The following is a 22751-nucleotide window of genomic DNA, read 5'->3' as shown; positions in this document are numbered from 1 at the left end:
TAAATTTGTACCCTCCTCAGAAAGCCTTATTGAATTTGGGAGAAACTTGTTTCTTCCAGCAGCTGTCAGCCACCTCGCCCAGCTTTCTCCCTTGTAGCGCCTTCCAGCGATCGTCCCCGAAGTGCTTGCAAAGCATGAGCTCTTATCACCAAGCTTTTTTCCTGGGCTGGGTGGTTCGGGGCTGCTACATTCATTTCCCACACACCCACATCCCATCCCACCCACCCACCAGACCATCTAAGGGAATGTCGAGTGAACTGCTACACCCAAGCAGCAGAAAAGAGGGGGAAAAGCAAATCACCTTCACCCTATCCTGGAGTGAGGAAGCAAAGACATTTCTGATGAGCAAATAGCAAACACGGTTAGAAACTTCTCTGCAAACAGAACTGCAAATCCTCGAGAAGGGCTTTCCCACTTGTGGGTGAAGAACCCTCAGCCAGTATTTTTTTTTCCATGGGGCAGAAGGTTCGTGGGAGAGAAGCTTGTCCTCGTTCTTCTTTTTTTGAATATGACACCTCGAATGGTCCTTGGTATTTAATAAAAAGGTGGACTTACCTTCCGGCTACGATCCAACTGGCAGGTCCTGGCGTATACTATAGGTAGTAAGTCTCTCTCTATTTGTCAGTGAAATTCCCATCTGGCTGTCCCATATCAATTTAATGTATTTATTTTAATGTATTTTATTAATGTGTTTTATTGTAAATGTGTTTATTTTAATCTGTATTTTCTTAATGTAAATTTTTATTAACGATTTTATTTTAAGCTTGAACGTAAGCCGCCTCCGAGCTCCTATGGGGGAGAGCCGCATATCAGTTTTGATCGAAATAAATAAATTAATGTGGCTGTGGGCCAGGGATGGGCAGGGTATAAAGTTTAATTATTTATTTGATTGTTATTCTTAATTAACTAATAGGCCTGTTAAATAGGTCTCCCTTCTGGTTTAGCATCCTCAAGGAAATGGCAAACAAGTCAAGAAAGAAAAATGGGGTTGTTTCCCTCCTCGCTGGACTCTGGATTGAAAGGGGACGGAGGGAAAAGAACAGGTCGGAGAGTCTTTGCTCTTAAGCGGCATCTTATGTACTGTAACTGGTGGCTGGCTGCCTGCACAAAGCAGAGGTAGACTGGGATCATGGAGAGTCACTGCCATTATGAGTATACAATGTCGGACCTTGATCTGGATCAAGAGTTTGATATCAGTATATGGCAGGCATTATACGCAGTGTGTGTTCAATATGGGATTTGGGATAGTGGCCTGCTTCACAGGGTTGTTGCTGTAGGGGTGACAAGGTTTAGTCTGGTGAAGTGGATTTGGGCACTCTGAATGTCAAATGTTATTTTTTAAAAAGAGCTGTCATGGTTAAGACTCCCAGGAATGGGCTGTAGGTTTTGGTCCTATTTTTTAAACTCTCTGAATGTATTGGAGGGGAAGGTTTACTGTGAGAAACAACGGCGCTCTTTATAGCTTCTTAAAATGCAGCATGTTTATTGTGGTTCTTCAAAACCATCGCTCACTTCATCAGACGCATGCAGTGTTCTCAGTAAAATGGAAAATGGATATATACTCGAACATGGTGCATAAAATGTGGTTTTCTGCATGTTGCGTAAATGAGCATGTCACTGAAATAAGTACATGTAGTAAAACCAGCATGTTTAGTAGAGACCACTCCCTGATGAGCATGTTTGCTACCTCGGCCAGGAAGGATCTTATTTGCAGGAATATTTTTTTAAAACACATTATCATCCCTCACCTGCAGTCTGCAGTGGTATACTCCAGAACTTTGGGTTTTCTTCCCGTACCATCCTGTGCACTCCTTATTTATCTTATTTTATTTGTATTGTTGAAGGCTTTCATGGCGGACAGAATCACTAGGGTGTTGGGAGTTTCTGGCTTGTATGGCGCCATCCATGTTCCAGCAGCATTTTCTCCTGATATTTCAGGAGAAGATGCCAGCCACAGATGGCAGGCAAAACGTCAGGAGAAAATGCTATTGGAAACACGGCCATATGACCTGGAAAACCCACCAAACACTGTACCTCTAATTCTGACGGTTTCATTTCGATTTCTGCCCACTCTTTGCCTACATCAAGATGGGCTCAGGGTGGTTGGCTCACAGCAAGTCAGTTTACAAATAATAACATCAAAAGATCCGCTATACAATTTTACAATTCCCAGTGTTTAAAAAATTCTTCCAGGCAACCTAAAACGGAACTTAACACCTGCCACTGTCCTGGACAATAGGCCTGGCAGAAACAGCTCTGTTTTGCAGCGGCCTTCAGAACTGAAGTAGGTCCCAAGCAGGATCCGGTCTGATTTGACAGCACCAGGCCGGGTGCCAGAGCTTCTGAAAAAGGATTTGGCTCTGTGTGGCCAAATCCGCAGACAATTTTTTGGACCAGGGACCACCAATAAGTTGTTGGCACATGCAGAGTGTAATGCTCTTGTGGGGTTCATTGGGAGAAGCGGTTCCACAGATACGATGGTCTCAGGGCTTTAAAAAATTAATATCCAAACCTTGGAACCTGATCTGGTATTCCACTGGATGGCCAGTACAGCTGGCTGAGCAACCCGTTGATATTCACCCTCCACAGAGTCTCCATAAGGGACCTGGGCAGCTGCATTCTGTCCTCGGGATTGAAGTTTCTGCAGCAATCTCAAGGGCAAGCCCCTGCGAAGAGTGCGAATTACAGTAGTCTAGCCTGGGGTGATTATTGCATGTATCATGTTAGCTAGGGCTCAATGTGGAACAGGGAGTGTATCAGTTGCCTAACCTGGTGAAGATGGAAAACACCAGTTTGGCTACATTTGCAAGCTGTGCCTCCATGGAAAGTTGGATGGCATGTAGGATTCACATCCAAAAATCTTGACAGTTAACATTGATGTTAATTGCATTACTGGGTCCAGAGTAGGGAGCTGGCATCCCATTCTCAGTCTCCTCGGCCCCGCCGTGAGGGCATCCGACTTCGATGGATTCTTAATTTCAGCCAGCTCTGCTTCAGCCATTTCACCATGATCTTCCAAACATCTGGGCCAATACAACCAGGATGTCATCTCCTTGTGCTGCATCTCTGTCCCAACCATGGAGAAACTAAATCAGCCACTGCAAAACTGCTCACACTAGTATCACTCTAGAATGGTGACTCAGAAAATCACATGCGACTGATTGGGTTGAATGCTGCTATGTCAGGATAAAGCAGTACCAGGTGGCACCCTTTCGTCCTGCCTTGATTTAAGTGTCTCTGAGAAAGCACCTGCTCCAGCCAGACACCCTCCTGCAACAGGTTCGGCTGGCATTAGATGCTTGGTACACCAGCCAGATTAGCCAAACTCTCTTCCCACACAAGACCAACAATAAATCAACCAACTGGGATCTTTGGGACAGGGAGGGCCTTGAATACTCCTTGAATGATTCATCATCACACACCCCTTTCTGTCCAGAACTGAAGAAAACCAAGAACACTCAGTGGAGGGGTCTTCCAATTTCTTTTAAGGCAATCGCCATTCCCTTCCTCACTCAGGTCTTGGCCGCCCTGCACAGCATCTCTGAGTGTCTTCCCAAAGTGTTTGTTGATTTAGAATCGTACAGCTCTCTTCTTCAAACTGCCTTCCTGCACAGCTAATAATGTAAACATGTAATAAAAAATTACAATGTAATAAAAAAAATCTGCAAACAAGCCTCCCTATTACAGTTAAAGTGAGGAATGCAAATAACCTTTCCTTTTGCTGAGACAACTAAAAAAAAATCCCTATTTCTATTTTACATATCCCTGTGTACATCTTCATTTTGACTGTTTCTGCTACATGTCCAAATTCTTTCCTGTAACATGTATGCGTTTGTCATTGTTACTTTATGTATCAAAGGTAAATCGGCATCGTATGCCACAAGGTACATGATATGTAAATGACCTTGTATTGAATATTTCATTTTCACAGAATCAATAATTTCTGACCAACCTCTCCTAAAAGAAGAAGAGTTGGCTTTATATCCCAAGCTTTTCTCTACCTTTTAAGGAGCCTCCTCAAAGCCACTGGACAATCACCTTCCCTTCGCTCTTACCACATCGTCAGGAGAGGGAGGTGGGGCTGAGAGAGTTTTGAGAGAAATGTGACAAGCTCCAGAGTCATCCAGCAGGCTTCATGTGGAGGAGTGGGGAAACAAGTTTCCAGTTCTTTCAGGATTAGAGTTCTGCCACTATACCCAAGATGGGATTATGTGTTAGGGGTTGCCAGCCTCCAGGGTGATGCCTGAGATCTGCCAGAATTACAACATATCTCCAACAGTCTGTGTAGAAGCAAATGGTTGCTTTGGAGGGTGGATCCCATGGCACATATCTTGCTGAAGACCTCCTCCACCCCTCAGATCTCCAGGAATTTTTCCAGCCTTGTGCCCACTCTAGGTGTGCTCATTTAAGTTTTGCAGTGGCAGGTCAGAAACAACATTGGGTGTAATAGAAGTGGCAGCAACAATGACACAAGTTGCCTCAAATCAAACCAGATTGTGTCTTCTTTTTCAGAGCATGTGGGATTCTAATCTGGAGAACCGGGTTTGATTCCCACTCTCCACCTGAGTGGCAGAGGCTTATTCTGGTGGAACCAGATGTGTTCCCACACTCCTACATTCCCCTCAAGAGGGAGAGTGGGCACCTTGGGCTAGTCACAGTTCTTTCAGAGTGCCTCTCTCAGCCCCACCTCCACTCTCACAAGGTGTCTGTTGTGGGGACAGGAAGGGAAAGGAGCTTTGTAAGCCACCTCCCTAGAGTCTCCTACAGGAGCAAAAGGCGGTGGGATATAAATCCAAACTTCCTCCTCCTCCCTCTCCCCTCATCTTCTTATTATTCTGTATTGTCATCAGCTTATATTTGTTTGGAAAATCCATATACTTGACTCTTCAAAGACCTTTTGCTCAAGCAAGCAGCCAAAACGATAAGCTTGGGGTAAAAAACTTGCAAAGCAAACAAAACAATTCAGCAGCGTGAAAGAGTATCAATAAGCTTTCAATAAAAAAGAAGCCAGGAGCATGGCCAAAATGGCATAAAATAACAGGGGGCTGCATTAAACTCGATTCCTGAAATGCTCAGTGAATCAGAAATGCCATAAAAAAAACAGTGCTTTTTTAAAACCCTTCAGTTAAAAGCTGAGGTAAAAGAAAAGTCTGGGTCTGGTGCCTAAATAACAAAGTTAGCTGCCTTGGTAAAAAACATTAAGGGCAGGGAGAAAGGGCATCTCCCAAAGGTAAGGTGCCTCCCACCAAAAGTCCCCTCACAGATTGCTACTGGCCTCTATCTCTGCAGGTAGGAAGTCCAGAGTCTAGACTTTGGAGAAGAGAATCTCAACTGGCAGGAGGCTCACTTCAACAAACTACTGCAAACTTATTAATTGTTCATTTGAAAAATGCCTGCCAGATCTGGATCTCTAGGGTTGCCAACTTTGTGGTGAGCCCTGAGTTCTCCCAGAATGACATCTTATCTCCTGGCTATAGAGATCAGTTCCCAGATAAATGGCCATTTTGGAAATTGACTACTTGATGGTATTATAGTCCACTTGAGGTCCTTCCTCTCCCATGGCTCCACCCTCAAAGTCTCCTGGAATTTCCTAAATAGATGTTGTTGGTAAATGTTATTCCTGCCTTTCTATTCTTCAGTATGATTTCTACAAACCATAAAAGAAGTCAAATGTTGAAGGTGTAAGGGTCAAATCGATGAGAGAGAACTGGCTGTAAGTTGATGGGGATGTTGATTTCCGGGATAGAAATGAGAGTAAAATGTTACTGGAGTATGCAAGCAGATTATCTAGTTTCATGACCAGAGGGTTTTATGGCAGGCGGGAAAATTGAAAGATCTTGACCAATATGCACTCACTGTCCCTCTGTTTTCTCTGTCTGCCTTCTTTCTCTTTTAAACTCCAGCTTTCTCTTTAAAAAATAGGATTGCCATAGATGGCTTCTGGGATCTGTACATCTAAAGCTGTTAAGAGGTCGTAAGCTTATATAAGTCTCTCCGTTTCTCAGTTCTTTCCTCAAGAGAGGGAGTAGAAGCCAGCCTTTAAATTTCCAACCAGTGACATAGGAGTATAAAACAGCTTCCTGCAAAAGAAAGATCCCAGATATCTCCAGCTTGTCTTTATGCGCTTGCGGTCAGTCTTCTTGATAGACGGCCTCTGTATTTCCAACAGCTGACAAACACACAGCAAGGGCTGTAAACTATGATAGTGGAAAATGTTCAAGCCACGATCTGGGATGTTTACTTCTCCCAGTGTATTGCTTAACGTCGTGCTCTCAACAGGGACTCATTAGTTGTTTGTAGACACAGCAATATGTCTTCCTCCTCCCTACAGCCCAGCTACAGTTCTGCTTTTCTAGCATGTCAACAAAAAATTATGCACGCAGCAAACCGCTCTTTTCCTCTTGCACCCACACAAAAGCATCCCCAACTCCGCTTTGTGTAGCTCTCCCTCCCAACTTCAAGTAATATTGCTACGTAATGTTAACTGGTTTGGTACAATCATTTTGAAAGAGTAAGGTCCCAAGCAAATCGTGTATGTTGCATGTATCATGGGAAGGAGCATATTTTTGCAGGTCTCCCAACACCACATCAGCACCATTTTTTCTTGCTTCACCCTCTTCTGCTGCCACTCCTGCCCCCAATTAATCGACTCTTAAAAAACCTGGAGAACTGATATAGAGATCATCATAGAGACCTGTCTACTATTTTCTTTGAATTGTTGTAGCATTTGTTTTTAAAAGGTAAGTTTCTAGCTGTTTTCTTGCCACAATAAGCCTTTCCCCTTATACCTTTGCAAATGAAAAGGGTTAAAACATACTTTTAAAAAAAGTTAAAGCTAGGAATTCAAGAGGACATACTAGATATAGGTAACTTTGATGCTACAGCACTATATCGCTCACAATTACTGATTAAAATACAAAGGTCTTCAGTGAGGCGTGGGGAAAGGGGACAAACCAGAGGAAGGAAGGGAAGGAAGGAAAGAAGGAAAGAAGGAAAGAAGGAAAGCAAAGGAAAGAAAGGCAAGGAAATGTGTGCAGGGATATTTAAGCAACTGCAAAATGCCCCTGAGTCTCAAGTGAAGTAGCAAAAAAAACAATATGGCTTTTAAATCGTTAAGCTGTGAGGAATCTGTTTGCCTGGTAGACACCAGCTGCCTCCATTCCTTCCCTTAGATCTGTTACGCTTACTCTGCTTTCTGATCTCTCCCAAAACATCGGTGCTTGCTTATTTATTTATACCTCTATCCTTTCTACCTTGAAAAGCAGTGAGGTGGGATCTTCAAATGAATTTAACAACCGGTTCTGATGGGATTCAAATGAATTTAACAACTGGTTGTTTACAAGCACCGCTTTTAACAACTGAAAGTTCTGCTGAAGTGAAAGTGCGAGCGAACCCGGCTTGAGATCCCACCACTCAAGCTGAAAAAGCATTCCAGAGTCAGCATAGGATAAATAATACATGTAATTCCAAATACTTTCTTTTTAAAACTGAGAAACAAAAACGAAGCCACTGCAAAAGAAACTTGGAAGCTCATTCCGCACATGCAGAATAATGCACTTTCAAACTGCTTTCAGTGCTCTTTGGAAGCTGTGCGCGAATAGCAAAGCCACACTTCTGCAAACAGTTGTGAAAGTGGTTTGAAAACGCATTATTTTAGTGCAGCGGAAGGGCCTTAGTGAAACAGCAGCAATAGAAAAAACCTTTTCCCATTCGGCCCAAATCTGGCACAAAGGCTGTGGGGATGCTGTTAAAAGTGGCCACTAGCAGAAGTGTGTCCAACGATTTGTAGACCCTTTATCGAATGGTCTACCATTTTGAGAGATCAGGACCCTCAGGGAGGGAGGGGGGAAAAGAGGCTATGGGAGATGGCAGAAATCACTGTTTTCTCTTCCAAAGATTTAAATGGCCTTAAGTCTTTCAAACTACCTGGTTGGATACATGCCTGGAGAAACAACAGCAATTGATAAAAACCGGAACCAGAAAAGATCTACTTGAAGGCTGAAACTGTTCATTTTATGCCCGTCAAATCAATTCTCTTTGGAAATGATCTGTACTAACTGATTTGAGGACAGTGCTGGATTTACCTATAGCAGTGGTGGCGAACCTCTGGCACTCCAGATGTTCATAACAGACTACAATTCCCATCAGCCCCTGCCAGCATGGCCCAAGTTGTTCGCTACCATGAACCTATAGGCTTAACAGACTGAAGCCTAATTAGCGTTTCCAGCCAAGGTATTTAATATTTTTTGATACTTGTCATAGGCCTTTCTTACATATGTAGTCTTTAAACAACTCTTTCAGTAATCTTTTCCTTCCACTCCATTTCTCAGGAATAATGCACAATTGTCTTAAACAAATAACTTCGACGCACTAAGCTGTTGATTTCTTTGTATTGATTTTGTCCTTCTAAGGACTTCATTGAAGTGGACCCCATTTTTGTGAGAACGCGCCCTTCATGTTCTCCTTTCTAATAAATGTTGAAGATTAATAATTTCTACGGTTTATTTTCCGGATTCGAATCTGGAGGCATGAACAAAAGATTGGAAAGTGTTTACAAAGTTTGCTTCATGCGACAAAGAAGCTTTCAATCCTTAATTCACATCATTGTTTCTAATTCCCTATTTCAAAACCAGTTAAGCCCCTCACGTGCTCCAAAGCACCTCTCAACAAAATTAGTAAAACAACAGCCCCATTAACACTTAAATCCACAGGGATAATTTTTTTAAATACTATGAGGGCACAAAATACAAACTTTACCATAGACAAAGGGGAACATGCTGACTATATCATTATTATCAGCCCAAAGATGTGACAGATGAAAATCATGTGAACATGTGCAAGGAGAACGCACTCAATGCAGGCAAGTAAATATATAATTTAGCCCCTAGTAGACAAAATACAAATAAGAGCTGGAAGTGCTAAATAAGGTGAACTTTCAATTACAGCTCTACTCAATGAGGGAGAGTCTCTAGGGATGGCTGATGCCCTCACAGTGACTCCTGAACTATTCTGCAAGTGCTAAGGCATTTCTACTCTGGTGCCAAGGAAGAAAGTCGACAAAAAAATTGGGACTGTGGGAAGAAGCAAAAATCACTTGGCCAAAGCAGGAGAAAAAGATATTTCTTGTTCAATGCATGCTGCAGTTCCTCATCCAAGTGGGTCTTATTTTTCTCTGCTAGTAATGCGTGATGTCACCGTCATGAGTTCATCTTGTCGGGAGAAGGTCCCAGAAACAGTCAGCCATGTAATCGTTGCTGGCCCTGTTTTACCTTGGAAGCGTCCTGTAATGATTGAAATCTGTTTTCTGGCCAGTGGTTGGCCCAGTTTACATGCTGCTTTGGGGCATTCCTTGTGAAAATGCTGTCTGTAGGATGGGCTAGTGTTGTCATTCAAACTTATGAATTCAAAGCTCACTCTTTGTAGTTCCCTACAGTGAACAGCTCACACTATCCCATGCACACGCCCTGTTCAATATCGTTATATTGAATGTGTGTACAATCAGGGTACAACGCATCGGCTCTTGATTTTTCTTTATGCTGCAGTGAAGACCTCTGAGTTTCCTATGTACAGACAATGAGTGGTTCTTACACACTCAAAATGTGCATGTACATCTGAACCTGCAGATTTGAACGCTTTCATTTTTCAGGTTTTGGTCCCTGGATTTGTTTTTTTCAAGTGATGACTGCCAGCTGTTTTCTCAGAAACTGGTAACAATGCTGCAGGGTACAAGCCGCTTTAATACACTTTAACTGCATTATGTTAAAATACCGACAGTCATTCTAAGCCTTGACAGAGAACAGGTGGCAATCGCATCAGAAATGCTGGGCACGGATAACGTCTTGCCCGTTACAGCCCTTCCTTGGAGGGTCACTTGGTTGAACAAACATCCTACAAAATGGGAATTTCCAACAGGCCTAAAACTGTCCTTGGCATTTCCTGCTTGAAATGTTACACTTCAGCACCTTGCCCTCTACTCAGAGGCTGGGAATGAGAAGGCTGGCAAGGGGAGAGAGAAATTAATGTATCTCCCATACATGTTAAAATCGGCTCCAAACGTCCCAAACAGTACATGTAACTTCTATCTTCTGCCACCCAATGGGCACCTGGCTGAGAATCCTGTGAAAAAGCATGGCGCCAAGCCTTCCTGGCTTTCCTACGCATGCCAACAGAGGTCAAGGTCCATGGCTGGTTTCATTGTGGTAGCCATCAAATACTTCCCATTTGGTTATTTTTGCACTTGCTGTACGCATATAAAGTTGAACAAAATCCAGACTCTCACACTGGAGTTATCATCTCCTGGTTGCAGGAAATACCTATGGACATCTCTTGACTTGTACCCTTCACAAATGTCTGGTAAATGCTCTGGAGCCTATTTTATATGCCTAATAAAAGATTGCTTATTTGTTGTTGTTTACCTGGAGATTTTTGGGGGTGGAAGCCTGAGCCAAGTTGCAGAATCATCAGTGAAAGGAGTTTAAAAGGCCATAGAGTCCACACTCCAGAGTGGCCATTTTTCTCCAGATGAACTGATCTCATGCCGCTTGGAGAGATCAGCTGTAATCTCAAGAGATCTCTGGAAAACTATCACCGGGGAGTTTTGCCAGGGGTTTTTTTGTGGGGTATAATTATTGCTTAGGAGGTTCTTATGCATGACCTGTACATCATTTCATATTTACTTTCATATACTTAAAAAAATTATTTCACAAAATTTATATTGTGCCTTCTCAAGGGCCACAAAGGTGGCTAACACTTTAAAAAACAAACATGAGAACATCACTTTTAAAGAAGAAGAGAAGAGGGGGAGGAGGGAGTAGGAGTAGGGAGTTTGGATTTATATCACACCTTTCTCTCCTGTGTAGGAGACCTCAAAGGGGCTTACATATCTTCCCTTGCCCTTCCCCCCCCCTCACAACAAACACCCTGTGAGGTAGGTGGGAGCTGGAGAGGAGCTCTGAGAAGCTGTGATTAGCCCAAGGTCACCCAGCTGGTGTGTGTGCTGGGAGTGTACAAGGCTAATCTGAATTCCCCAGATAAGCTCCTCCACAGCTCAGAGCTGGGAATCAAACCCGGTTCCTCCAGATTAGATACACGCAGGCTCTGCCAACTTGCCCTCCTACGCCACTGCTGCTCCTCAAAACCCTCAAAATCAACCCCTTCTCCCAACACATGTCATTAAAACACATGAAAGCAGAGCTAAGAAAAAAACACGAACAAAGACTTACACAAACATTTGATTAAAACAATGGTCAGGAAGGAGAGAATGCCAGACAGAGGGCATGCCAAGCAAACAAATAACTGGCCTACTCCTATTCAGAAATAATATTGAAAATCATACTGATATGTTTAGGAAGGAAAGTCACTATGAGGAAACAGGCAATAAAGGGCATGAAAATGAGAATTTGCTTGGGGAGAAACAAGGCGGCAGTAGCGAATTTTTTTGAGCTCAGAGCAAAGATGAGGAACATTTGAGACCACTTCCTTTTGTACCATATTTGAAAGCAGGTTCCCAAGAGCGAGTTTTAAAAGCAGGAGTTTTTGAATTTCCCCCTCCTTCCACTGCTTTAGCTTCAAGTGGAGAAAGAAGGGACTGTTATCCCAGCATTTGTGACTGTGAAGGGCTGTTGGCAGAATTCCTCACCAGATGAATTAAAGCACGCATCAAAGTGTGCTTTTAGATTGAAGTGGCATCGAATGAAGTGTGAGAAAGAGTTTGGATTTTTTACCTCACCTTTCTCTCCTGTCAGGAGATTCAAGGCAGTTTGCAAACTCCTTTCGCTTCCTCTCCCCACAACAGGCACCTTGTGAGGTAGGTGGGGCTGAGAGAACTGTGACTGGCCCAAGGTCACCCAGCAGGCTTCATGTGCAGCAGTGGGGAAACAAATCCAGTTCACCAGATAAGAGTCCACCGCTCATGTGGAGGAGTGGGGAATCAAACTTGGTGACCCAGATTAGAGTCCACCTGTTCTTAATCACTACACCACCCTGGCTCTTCAAACTCATGCGAGGAAAAGAGGTGGACTCGCATTCACTTGTGTTAACAAAGTTTGGGCCACAGATGAGGAAAAATGTTTTAAAAAAGGGAACTGAATTATTCATTACACCCTCTCTGAAGGCTTAATCGCGGCTGTTGAAGTGTCAATATTAGTAATCTGAAAATGATGATCTCTGTATCCTGGAAGCTTAAGTCACCAGCAAACATTTCAAATCCAGGCCTAACTTCGGGTGTAAATGCAGGGGTGGGACGGCTCTCTGGATGTACATGTCATTGAGAGGAATGAAGGTGTATTGAGAAAAAGGAGAAGAAGGCTGTTTACTGGCTTAGCAAACCTTTACTTCTATGACCTTCCCCAGAAAGGGGGACCTTTCTACACTTGACATCTATTCCCTTAAACTGGCAGGGCATCCACTCCCTATTCTTTTCTATGCTGATGATGCTGTTTTACAGTCCCTCTCAGCAGTGGGCTTGCAGCGAGCTCTTAAAATCTTTTGATAATTCTGTGGGGCTGAATTTCTCCACATAAGCCATCATAAATCCAAAGTAACTGTCTTTTCCAAAACTAGACTACTTCCATCATTCCCTCGGTCTTTAGATAAACATCATTTTGATCAAGTTTATTTGTTTTATTATTTAGGTTTATTGTTTCACAATATTTCTGTAATGCCGTTTTTACAGTACATTGTCATGCATCTTAAAAGCCGTTTTTCATCAGATGTTCTTAAACGATGAAAAAAATGGATGAGTGTGATATACAAATGGATTAGTGCACAGGTGTCAAACTCGCAGCCCTCCAGATGTTCATGAACTACAATTCCCATCAGCCCTTGCCAGTATAGCCAATGCTCATGTTGGGAGGGACTGATGGGAATTGTAGTTCATGAACATCTGGAGGGTTGCAAGTTGTATCATTGGTATTTTCCACTGGAGAAAATAGCAAAAAAAGTATTAAAATGTTCCAAATATGTGCTGGAAATATGAACATCAAGAAGGGTAATTTACTATTCATGATGGAGTTTTAATAAAGCTAAATACATTCAATAATCCAGAAGATTTTAAGAACTAATATACAAATGAAACCAAAGACTTTCCTTTTGGGTCTGATGGACAGACGTTTTGAAAAATGATATGGAATTTTTTTTTTATACATGACATCAGCAGTGAGATTATTATATCCACAAACAATAGAAAACTTCATCTGCACGTACAATAGAATGGCTTGTGAATATACTGGAACTGGCCAAGATGGCAAAGCTTACTTATCTGATCAGAGAAAATAACTTATTGATAAGTGGAATCCCCAGCTATTTAAAACAGAAAAAAATGAACTGAGAGTTTGTGGATTTTAGGACTAGAAAAATAAGAAAATGGATCTGATGGAGAAAAGTGTGAATCCTACTTAATAGTAATACGAATTAAGAATTTACTGAATTATAATTCCTTAATTGTAACTAGTGGTAACTCTTTAACCGTGATTATATTTGACTCAGAGGAAATCGGGAGCCCCCCCACTCCCTGTTTGTAGATGGTGTTTCTGTCTGTCTTTGTAAAAGTCCTAATAAAAACACATAAAGAGGAAAATAGATGACTGCATCTTCATCACAAGAAATGGTAAAATCAGCTTTGAATTGAACTGGACCTACCATGAAATTTAATCCTCTCCCTAATTACGCAGCAGGTTATTTTTAGTAAAAATGTAAGATATTCAGCTACAAATTCCAATTACATCTGAAAATGCCATATGTGGTTTGAAAGATCCTTCCTAACAGGTTGGCATTCTCTGCAACAAGGGTTGTTTTTATGCCTGATAAATCATGTTTCTCTTGACCGCTGCAAATTGGTTCAACTGCAAGCCGAATGGGAGACAATTCTGGCTCAGAGTCAGTAAAGAAAGCCAGGGCCATTGTTTTCGGGTCAAAGTCCAAGACTGTAAGGAATGGTCAGCCAGGCTAAAAAAGGACTATAATCTGATTTTCATCTCCATCCCAGAATGTAGACTGAGCCCATCAGCCCTGGCCCATTAAGTGAATGCTTTCTATAATTGCTCACCAACCCTTCTCTAAGCCAAGGCTATCCTGGTGTTAATACCATAAGGCACAGGTGTCGAACTCGCGCCCCTCCAGATGTTCATGAACTACTATTCCCATCAGCCTTTGCTCATGTTGGGAGGGACTGGTGGGAATTGTAGTTCCTGAATATCTGGACGGGCCGCGAGTTCGACACCTCTGCAGGGGTTAACTCAATACCATAAATAGAAAACTGCGCTAAATCTATTGGTTCAACAGCAACAGGTCAGACAAAATGACTTTGGAAAAAGGGCCCCCATACTGACATCAGAGAGTAAAGCACCGTATATTCAAAATAAATAAATAACCCCACCTTCCATCCAACTGGAGGAGACGATGGAGCTTAGCTCTTCGACTAGAGAAAAGCACTTACCTAGATTCGTTGATAGCTGGAAACCCCCGATTGATTTTTTTGCATAAGACGGGGGGAAAATGAACTGATGATTTGTGGTTTTGGGGAGTAAAAGACTAATGAAGATGTTAAAATGCGTGAATTTAATTAATATTTAAGAGTTCATTTTTATTTTTGACTGTAAATAGGGAGCAAAGCGATAAACATTTCAGGGTGACCATAGTCGGTGCAGAATAAATAAGGCTCCCTTAAAAAAAAAGATAAAACTGGAAGACAGGCATGGCTGTGCAGTCGCTTGACTTTTGGACCAGAACTGGGGAGACCCAAGTTCGAAAAACGAAGCTTCATTCATTCCACCAGCCTAAGTACTTTACAGGGTTTCATGACGATCAAATGGAAGAAGGGAGAATGGTGTACATTGCTGTGCACTCTTTGGAGAAAGGGAAGGATAAAAATGGTTGTTTGTGAAAGGACTTACAAAGCGTCCGTGCAAAATAAATAATATGGTTGTTGAATGCCTTGGCCTTATCCTCTGGGTAAATACCAGACCCACAGTCCCAAGTTTCATTTTCTTTCCTTGCTCTGCCATCTGTTCTTCCTGAAACCTCTTTATTTAATGATAAATATTTGAAGACTCTGAGTGTATCCTCCCCCTTCTTTTCTAAAGGATGGATACACCCAATTTCTTCTACCTTTTTTCCCTTCAGTTTTTTTAAATTGTTTTTTGTGGCACTTTCAATCCCTTTCAGCCCCTTAATTTACATCTTCAGCAGCAACACCTGGGATTAGAGAGCTACCTTGTGTCCCCGAAAATAAGACAGGGTCTTATATTAATTTTTGCTCCAAAATATATGTTAGGGCTTATCTTCAGGGGATGATTTTGTACTCCCCATGTGACCAGATCAGCTGTGCCGGGGAATCTGTAAGTAGGGCTTATTTTTGGAGTAGTATTTCAAGCATCCTCCAAAAATCCCGAAAAATCATGCTAGGGTTTATTTTCGGGGTAGGTCTTGTATTTTCTAAACGTATGTCGGTCTCAGGTCTCAATTACAAATTGAAAACTACAATGAAAACAACATCAAATAGCCCCACATTATAGGAAAACAACAAAAAAAGCACTATACAATTTCAAAATACAAAACTGAACAGTAATAGAACATCAAATAACTCCTCATCATATAAAGCAATCATAAAACACCATAAAGCACTTGCAGAATATTACTCCTCCCAGTGGTGTAGCAGGGCAAAATGGCACCCGGAGCAAAATGGCATCCCCGGCCCCACTTAGCCAGCAGCAGGGCGGGGCCGAGGGGAGCCTGGCAGCGGCCTCATCCGGGCCTGGCGGGGTGGGGCCGGGCAGGAGCTCCGGCAATGGCTTCCACTGGGCCTGGCAGGGTGGGGTCGAGGGGAAAGGAGGGGGGTGTGGGGACAATTTTCTGCCCCCCACGTGACCCCAACAACAGCCACCCGGGGTGCTTATCCCTGTTGAAGCCCCCCCTATGACTCCTTCACAAACCCTTCCCCACCCCAGACCAGCAGTGGTTAAAGAGTCAGACTAGGAGCTGAGAGACCCATGTTTGAATCCCCACTTTGGCATGGGAGCTCGCTGAGCAACCTTGGGCCCACCACATGCTCTCAACCTAACCTGCCTCGCAGGGTTGTTGCAAGGATAGAAGGGAGGGGTGGCAAATCACACAAGCCCCTTTGAGTCCCCACTGCAGAGGAAAGCTGTATACAAATGATGTCAATGAGTTATCATTGACATCATTTGTATACAGTCTTCCTCTGCAGTGGGGACTCAAAGGGGCTTGTGTGATTTTGTTTTCACTTCTTTTCGGTGCCATATGCAGTTTTTGCTTTAGCCTTCCCCTTTCTGTGGTTGAAGACAGCAACGGTTACAGTCTAGACAGTCTCCCTCTTCCTGTCTCTTCCCGCGTACTTCCCCTTCCCTCCTCCTTTTTGACTCTAAACTGGATGTGATCAGTTGTTGGCCTGATTCCAGGTACAGTGATACAGGAGTAGGCATTTCATACTGCTGATTTCAATCTGTTAATGAGTCCTCTCTGAAGAGCTCTGGCCATTTCAAACAGTGCCATGCTTTTGCCTTTTCTGTGGCCCGTTCTTTCTTTGCTTTTCGGGAGCAGAATTTAAAGATTACCGGTTTAGCACTATAGCACCATAGCGATCCAAATGGTGGCGTTATAGCCCTGCATGTCACCATAATTCAGATGAATTGGGTTGCTATGGTATTACAGCACTATAGCACTACTCTCAGAATATTTGTTCTAAAAAACTGAAGGAGAACATGCCGCAGAAGGAAGCGGGGAAAAGGGGTCTGTTTGGAAGCGCGCCAGACATTTTAAGTGACGACACACTGCAGCAAATGAGAAATGCCAGAACTGAAAATGGAAGAAAGCAATTTTGATTTAAAAAGCAGCCGAGCCCTGGGAGGCCTGGGACACAAATAGCTTTGTCTGAAAAAGTAAAAAGTAAAAATAAAATCTGTAAGCAGCCAGAAACCAAAACAGTTGTCTGAAATGACACCAAAAAATCCATTTCAACCAGCTGCTAAAATGGATTATAAATGCAGTTTGAAAGAGGCCTTTGTTCCCCCCCCCCTCTTCCTTTTCTTTTCCCCTCTCTTTTTGTCCTCTCCCTGATTGTTCTCCCTATAATTGGTATAAGTGTTATGGGGTCGCTGTCTTGCATTTTATATTTGGTCAGGATTTGAATGTTAGCCTATACATTGTATAGGGTATTCACTTTTACTGTGTATTTTTAATGTCGTTAGTTTATGTCAGTAAAGGGCAGGTTAAAAATCAACCCACCAACCAGCCAAACAAATAATCTTTGTTAGATAGCTGTTGCAAATAATTTGCTTTTTTTTTTTTTACTTTATCTTTAGGTGGGTTTTCCTGTATGAGAAAGGCTACCAGTCCCGAGATGGTATTGTCAGTTCCGTATCTGTAAAGCTCAAAGGGCTGACTCTTACAAATGTCAGCGGGATGGGCCCGTACATCTGGGACGGCACCGATTATGTTTTCCCGCCTCAGGTAAGGAGTTTGAAGATTTGTTTGGGAAAGAGGCGTTCCGAATTGAGATTGACCAGAGGTTTAGTGAACCCAAAGGAGCTTTTTAGAAAATGACCTTAGTTGATTGTGCAGTTCAATGGCAGGACCATCTTCTCTTCGAATCGTCGAAGGCTTTCACGACCGGAATCACTGGGGTGCTGTGTGGTTTTCGGGCTGTAAATGCCTTAGCAGACCAGGTGCTCAGGAGCAGCAGCAGCAGAAGGCCATTGCTTTCACATCCTGCATGTGAACTCCCAAAGGCATCTGGTGGGCCACTGTGAGTAGCCGAGGGCTGGACTAGATGGACTCTGGTCTGATCCAGCTGGCTTGTTCTTATGTTCTTATGAAACCACACAGCACCACATCCTCTCCCTTTTGGAACAGATCCAATTCTTTAATATGGAGAGCTTTAATATGGTTTACTACAGAATCTTATTTGATATTGATCTCTTTGTAGATTTAGTAGCAACAAAAGCATGCCAGGGTAAGGGGACTCTTGGGGCAAAATAACTCAGGAGTGAGGACCAAACAGAGGGAGAACCTCACTGAGGTGATCTGGTAGTTTCTGACACCAGTTTTGCTGTGTTTTCCTTTGCAGGGAGACAGTTCCTTTGTGGTGATGACCAATTTCATCATCACTCAACGGCAGAAACAGGGACGGTGCCCTGAGGTAATTTGTTCCTGTGGGTTTTCAATATCTGTATTTTTCAAGCTTGTTCAGGGCAGGGAGTTGCAAAAAAGGCCAGTCAGGCAACCTACGCATGCGAGCGGCGACTTCTGTGTACTCAGAATGGGTACTGCAGTGGGTACTGTTAAAATAGTGTGTGAACTTCTGGTCTATTGAACATGGGAGAGTGGGTAACAAATGCGACTGTTCCATTGCATGTGTGAATCCATCTCTGTGGTCAAGAACTGTGATTGTGGGGCAGGCAGATCCAAATAGTATGTATTTATGGGTGTGAAAGTTTCTACACTTTTCTGAGTTGATGAAAGAAAACCCAGGCTTTTTTTTTTAAAAAAACCCCTCTTCCATAAGACATTTAACTCACTAAATTCTCAAGGAACCCTGAGCTTATTTGCCCAGATTAAATTGTTTATTGATTTTTAAAAATTCAATCAAATAGCTGCAATGAGCAAATGCAAAATTCTCGACAGATTGATACTGAATGTGAAATGACCTAATACAGTGCCAAACCACTAACTGAACTTACTTATTGTTGACTGGCAGCATCTCTCTGTGGCTTGGGCAAAGGAACTCCTGAGATTCTTTAACTAGAGTTGCCAGGGACTGAGCCTGGGGAATTATTGGCTTATATACGTTATTTATGACTCAAAGCATTTGTTTTGCCACTGAGCTACAATCCCTCATCATTATGGTAGGTCAGTTTAAGATACTGTACTGCTACATCAGATCTCAGAAGCTAACTGGATCAGCCGTGGGTAGTGATTGGATGGGAGACTACCAAGGAAAAGCAGGGTTGTTATGTAGAGCAAAGCAATGGCAAACCACCTCTGCCTGCCTCTTGCCTTGAATACCCTACGCAGTGGTGGCGAACCTATGGCACTCCGGATGTTCATGGACTGCAATTCCCAGCAGCCCCTGCCAGCATGGCCAATTGGCCATTCTGGCAGGGGCTGCTGGGAATTGTAGTCCATGAACATCTGTAGTCCATGAACATCTGGAGTGCCATAGGTGACCTACAGAGTGACCACGGTGACCTACAGAGATACCACGTCGGCTGCAACTTGACAGCACTTTACACACACACACACACACAAACACAACACACAAACACACACACCCTGGTGAAGCTGTATTATACAGAATCAGACCCTTGGTCTATCAGGGCCCCTTCCGCACATGCAGAATAATGCCCTTTCAATCCACGTTCACAATTGTTTGCAAGTGGCTTTTGCTATTCCGCACAGTAAAATTCAGCTCCAAGGTGCATTGAAAGTGGATTGAAAGTGCATTATTCTGTGTGTGCGGAAGGGGCCAAGGTCAGTACTGACCATTCTGACTGGCGCTCTGACTCTAGGCTCTCAGGAAGAGGTCTTTCACATTCCCTATTATGAATCTGTTTAACAAGGAGAAGCTGGGATTGAACCTGGAACCTTTTACATTCCAGGCAGATATTCTTCTCCTCCCTGAGGTGCAAACCACGGCCCTCTGCTCTAACATATAAATTATACCCTTTAAATATGGGAGGGGGTCAGTGCTGGATTTACCTATAGGCTTGTGAGTCTGAAGTCTAGTGTCTCAAAATCTAGGGGGCCTTTGACCAAGGCATATAATATTTTCGACCCTGTCATCGGTGCGTGCATTTTATTTATGCATTTTTCAGTCACTACAGTATTTAACAATAACATCTTCTGTCCTTTAGAGGAGGGATTATGAATTGTGGGATTTTAAATGCCCATCATCATCCTCAGCTTTACTCAATTTGGTTTAAATCACTTCTCCATCTTTCTCTACTCATGAGGGTGGGGGGTCGGGAGGATTTCACAAGTGAATAGTCTAGGGCAGTGGTGGCAAACCTATGGCATGGGTGCCAGAGGTGGCACTCAGAGCCCTTTCTGTGGGCACGCATGCAGAGAGTTCATCATGTGGGTGTGTGTGTGGAAAATCACCCCCCCACACACACACACCTAGGCTGGCCTGGGCATGATCCTTTACCTAGGAGAAAGCTCGATTGCTGGCAATGGGGCTTGCTTCTGAGTAAACCCTCCTAGGGTCATGATTCATCCATTCAAAGTGTTGCACAGTTGCTTCATCAAGCTTACTCCCGAGTAACATGCGCCTCAGAGCCAACTGTTTTTTCTAAACAAAAACCTCAGTATTCAGGTTAAATTGCCGTGTTGGCACTTGGCGATAAATAAGTGGGTTTTAGGTTGCGATTTGGGCACCCTGTCTCAAAAAGGTTCGCCATCACTGGTCTAGGGTGACCAGTGATGGCAAGCCCCATTGCCAGCAATCGAGCTTTCTCCTAGGTAAAGGATGTCCAACTCTGGCCCTCCAGATTTTCATGGACTACAATTCCCTGGCAGGGGCTGATGGTAATCATAGTCCATGAACATCTAGAGGGCCAGAGCTGGACACTCCTGACATAAGGCATCTCTTCATCTAAATCAGGCACTGACGAGGACAACGTACACTGATTAACTCGATACACTCCAATTTGCATGAAGGCACCCCGCTCCCTTTAGGCCTTGCATGAAGGCACTTCCCCGCTCCCCACACCAAAAAAATCCTAGCTGCCGTAACACTGGGACTCCTCACAAGGGAAGTAAGATGCTGAAGGAGATCTTACAATAGTTGAATGGTCATCACTGTTTGTTCTCTTTTCAGAATCCTGAAACTGGGAAGTGTGAGGAGGACAGTGAATGCACTGAAGGAAAGTACCTTCGCGGAGGTACAGGTGAGAAAGAAAATGCACAAAAGAACAGCCTGTGTGACATAATTTGATATGTTCAGGGAGGGACTGGTTTACACACAGAAAGCCCCAGGTTCAATTCCTGGCATCTCCAGTTAAAATAATCAGGTTGCAGGGGCTGTGGAGGACCTCTTCTCTGAGAACCTGAAGAACCACGGCCTGTCTGAGCAGATGACAGTGACCTTGATGAACTCAAGGTGACAGTGACTCTGGTTCAATGTATGGTGGCTTCATGTATGTCCTTGTGTTGTACATATTTACAGGAATGTAAGAGGAACCCAGCTGAATCCAGTAATTATCAATTTGCTATCATAACATAAAACATTTTCATAATATACAATACACCATTCAAGAATCAAAGATCATAGGAATGTAGCATTCAATTTAAATGGTAGCACCTCATCTGTGCTCCTTCTGTTTCATGATTTAAAGGTACCAGACTCCATATTATTCCAAGCCTTTAGTGTGGGCAATTTGCTGCTAAGTATTGATATGGACAAACTGGAATGGGTCCAGAGGAGGGCAACCAAAATAGTAAAAGGTCTGGAATCCATGCCATATGAGGAGAGACTTAGGGAGCTGGGGATGTTTAGTTTGGTGAAGAGAAGGTTGAGAGGTGACATGTTTAGATATTTGAAGGGTTTGTCATGTTGGTGAGGGAGCAAGCTTGCTTTCTGCTGCTCCAGAGACTAGGACCAGGAGTAATGTGTTCAAGGTGCAGGAAAAGAAATTCCACATAAACATCAGGAAAAACTTCCCGACAGTAAGGGCTGTTTGACAGTGGAATTCATTGCCTCCTTCTTTGGAGGTTTCTAAAGAGAGGTTTTTTAAAATTATTTTTATTTTTATTTATTATATTTATAAGCCGCCCTCCCCCGGAGGGCTCAGGGCGGCGAACAACAGACAATAGAGCACAATAAAATCAGTAGTATCAAACTATAAAATCATTAGGAACAGCTCTATATATTAAAACCCAACCCCATTAAAAGCAGCAGTTCTAACATCAATTTGATGGCCATCTGTCAGGGGTGCTATGATTGTGTGTTCTTTAAATGCCCAATTACTCACATGCTTAGTCTGAAGCTATTCTGAAGTCACAGTTCACAGAAATCACTTTTTGTGCCATTCTCCCTTTCCTGAAAAATTAATATTTTTTTATCAATGGTATAAACCAATTGATTAATTGAGGAGATTGCACATCCAATATTCTTTTGCCATTTTGATTGTAAAAAACATAGAGACAATAGTTGGTAGTAAATTGATAATTATCGAATAACAATATTGTACAGTGGTACACTGAGCTATATTTGTGCAAGAAGTATTTCTTATCAACTTATAGATGCACCTACTCCCTCATATGATAATGGTAGGCCTTCCTGGAGGTCAGCAACCCTAGAGCAATTGGGTATGATCTGACCTTTTGCATAGGACCTCTAGACCTTGTTGAAGATCTTCTCCTCTTAACCTGACAGTGGCCTGTCTTCTTTCTTCAGGTATCATGTCTGGGAAATGTGTGAATTTTAGCAACACAATAAAGTCCTGTGAAATCTTTGGCTGGTGCCCAGTAGAGATTGATGACGTGGTCCCCAAGTAAGTTCACATTCCTGTTCTAATGACATGAACCATTGCTTGAGGAGGGGGAAAAGAACCAAATAACCTGGGGCCGAAAAACTGAATAGGTTTCAGCCTTTTTTGCCTATTGGAGCTGCCTGAAAGGGAGTCAAGTTTCCTGTTCCCAGCAGACAGCTCTGAAGCACACAGGCAGGAGAAGAAGTAGTAGTAGTAGTAGTAGTAGTAGTAGTAGTAGTAGTAGTAGTAGTAGTAGTAGTAGTG

At 43.0% G+C, this 22751-nt stretch overlaps 2 protein-coding genes across 2 annotated transcripts in view; one reads left to right on the top strand and one right to left on the bottom strand.

Annotated features, from left to right (window-relative positions):
• Positions 1–22751, bottom strand: part of CAMKK1 (calcium/calmodulin dependent protein kinase kinase 1) — a 250022-nt gene that overhangs the window by 108728 nt on the left and 118543 nt on the right. The window lies entirely within an intron of this gene.
• Positions 1–22751, top strand: part of P2RX1 (purinergic receptor P2X 1) — a 67754-nt gene that overhangs the window by 37339 nt on the left and 7664 nt on the right. The window contains 4 exon segments of the mRNA XM_048519058.1: positions 17319–17466; positions 18083–18154; positions 20834–20903; positions 22412–22545. Of these exon segments, the coding sequence (XP_048375015.1) occupies positions 17319–17466; positions 18083–18154; positions 20834–20903; positions 22412–22545 (424 nt within the window).

This window comes from Sphaerodactylus townsendi, linkage group LG16 (assembly GCF_021028975.2).
Source record: "Sphaerodactylus townsendi isolate TG3544 linkage group LG16, MPM_Stown_v2.3, whole genome shotgun sequence".
Classification (NCBI taxonomy): domain Eukaryota; kingdom Metazoa; phylum Chordata; class Lepidosauria; order Squamata; family Sphaerodactylidae; genus Sphaerodactylus; species Sphaerodactylus townsendi.
The sequence above is the reverse complement of the archived record's forward strand: the minus strand, read 5'-3'. Positions and strand labels throughout refer to the sequence as shown.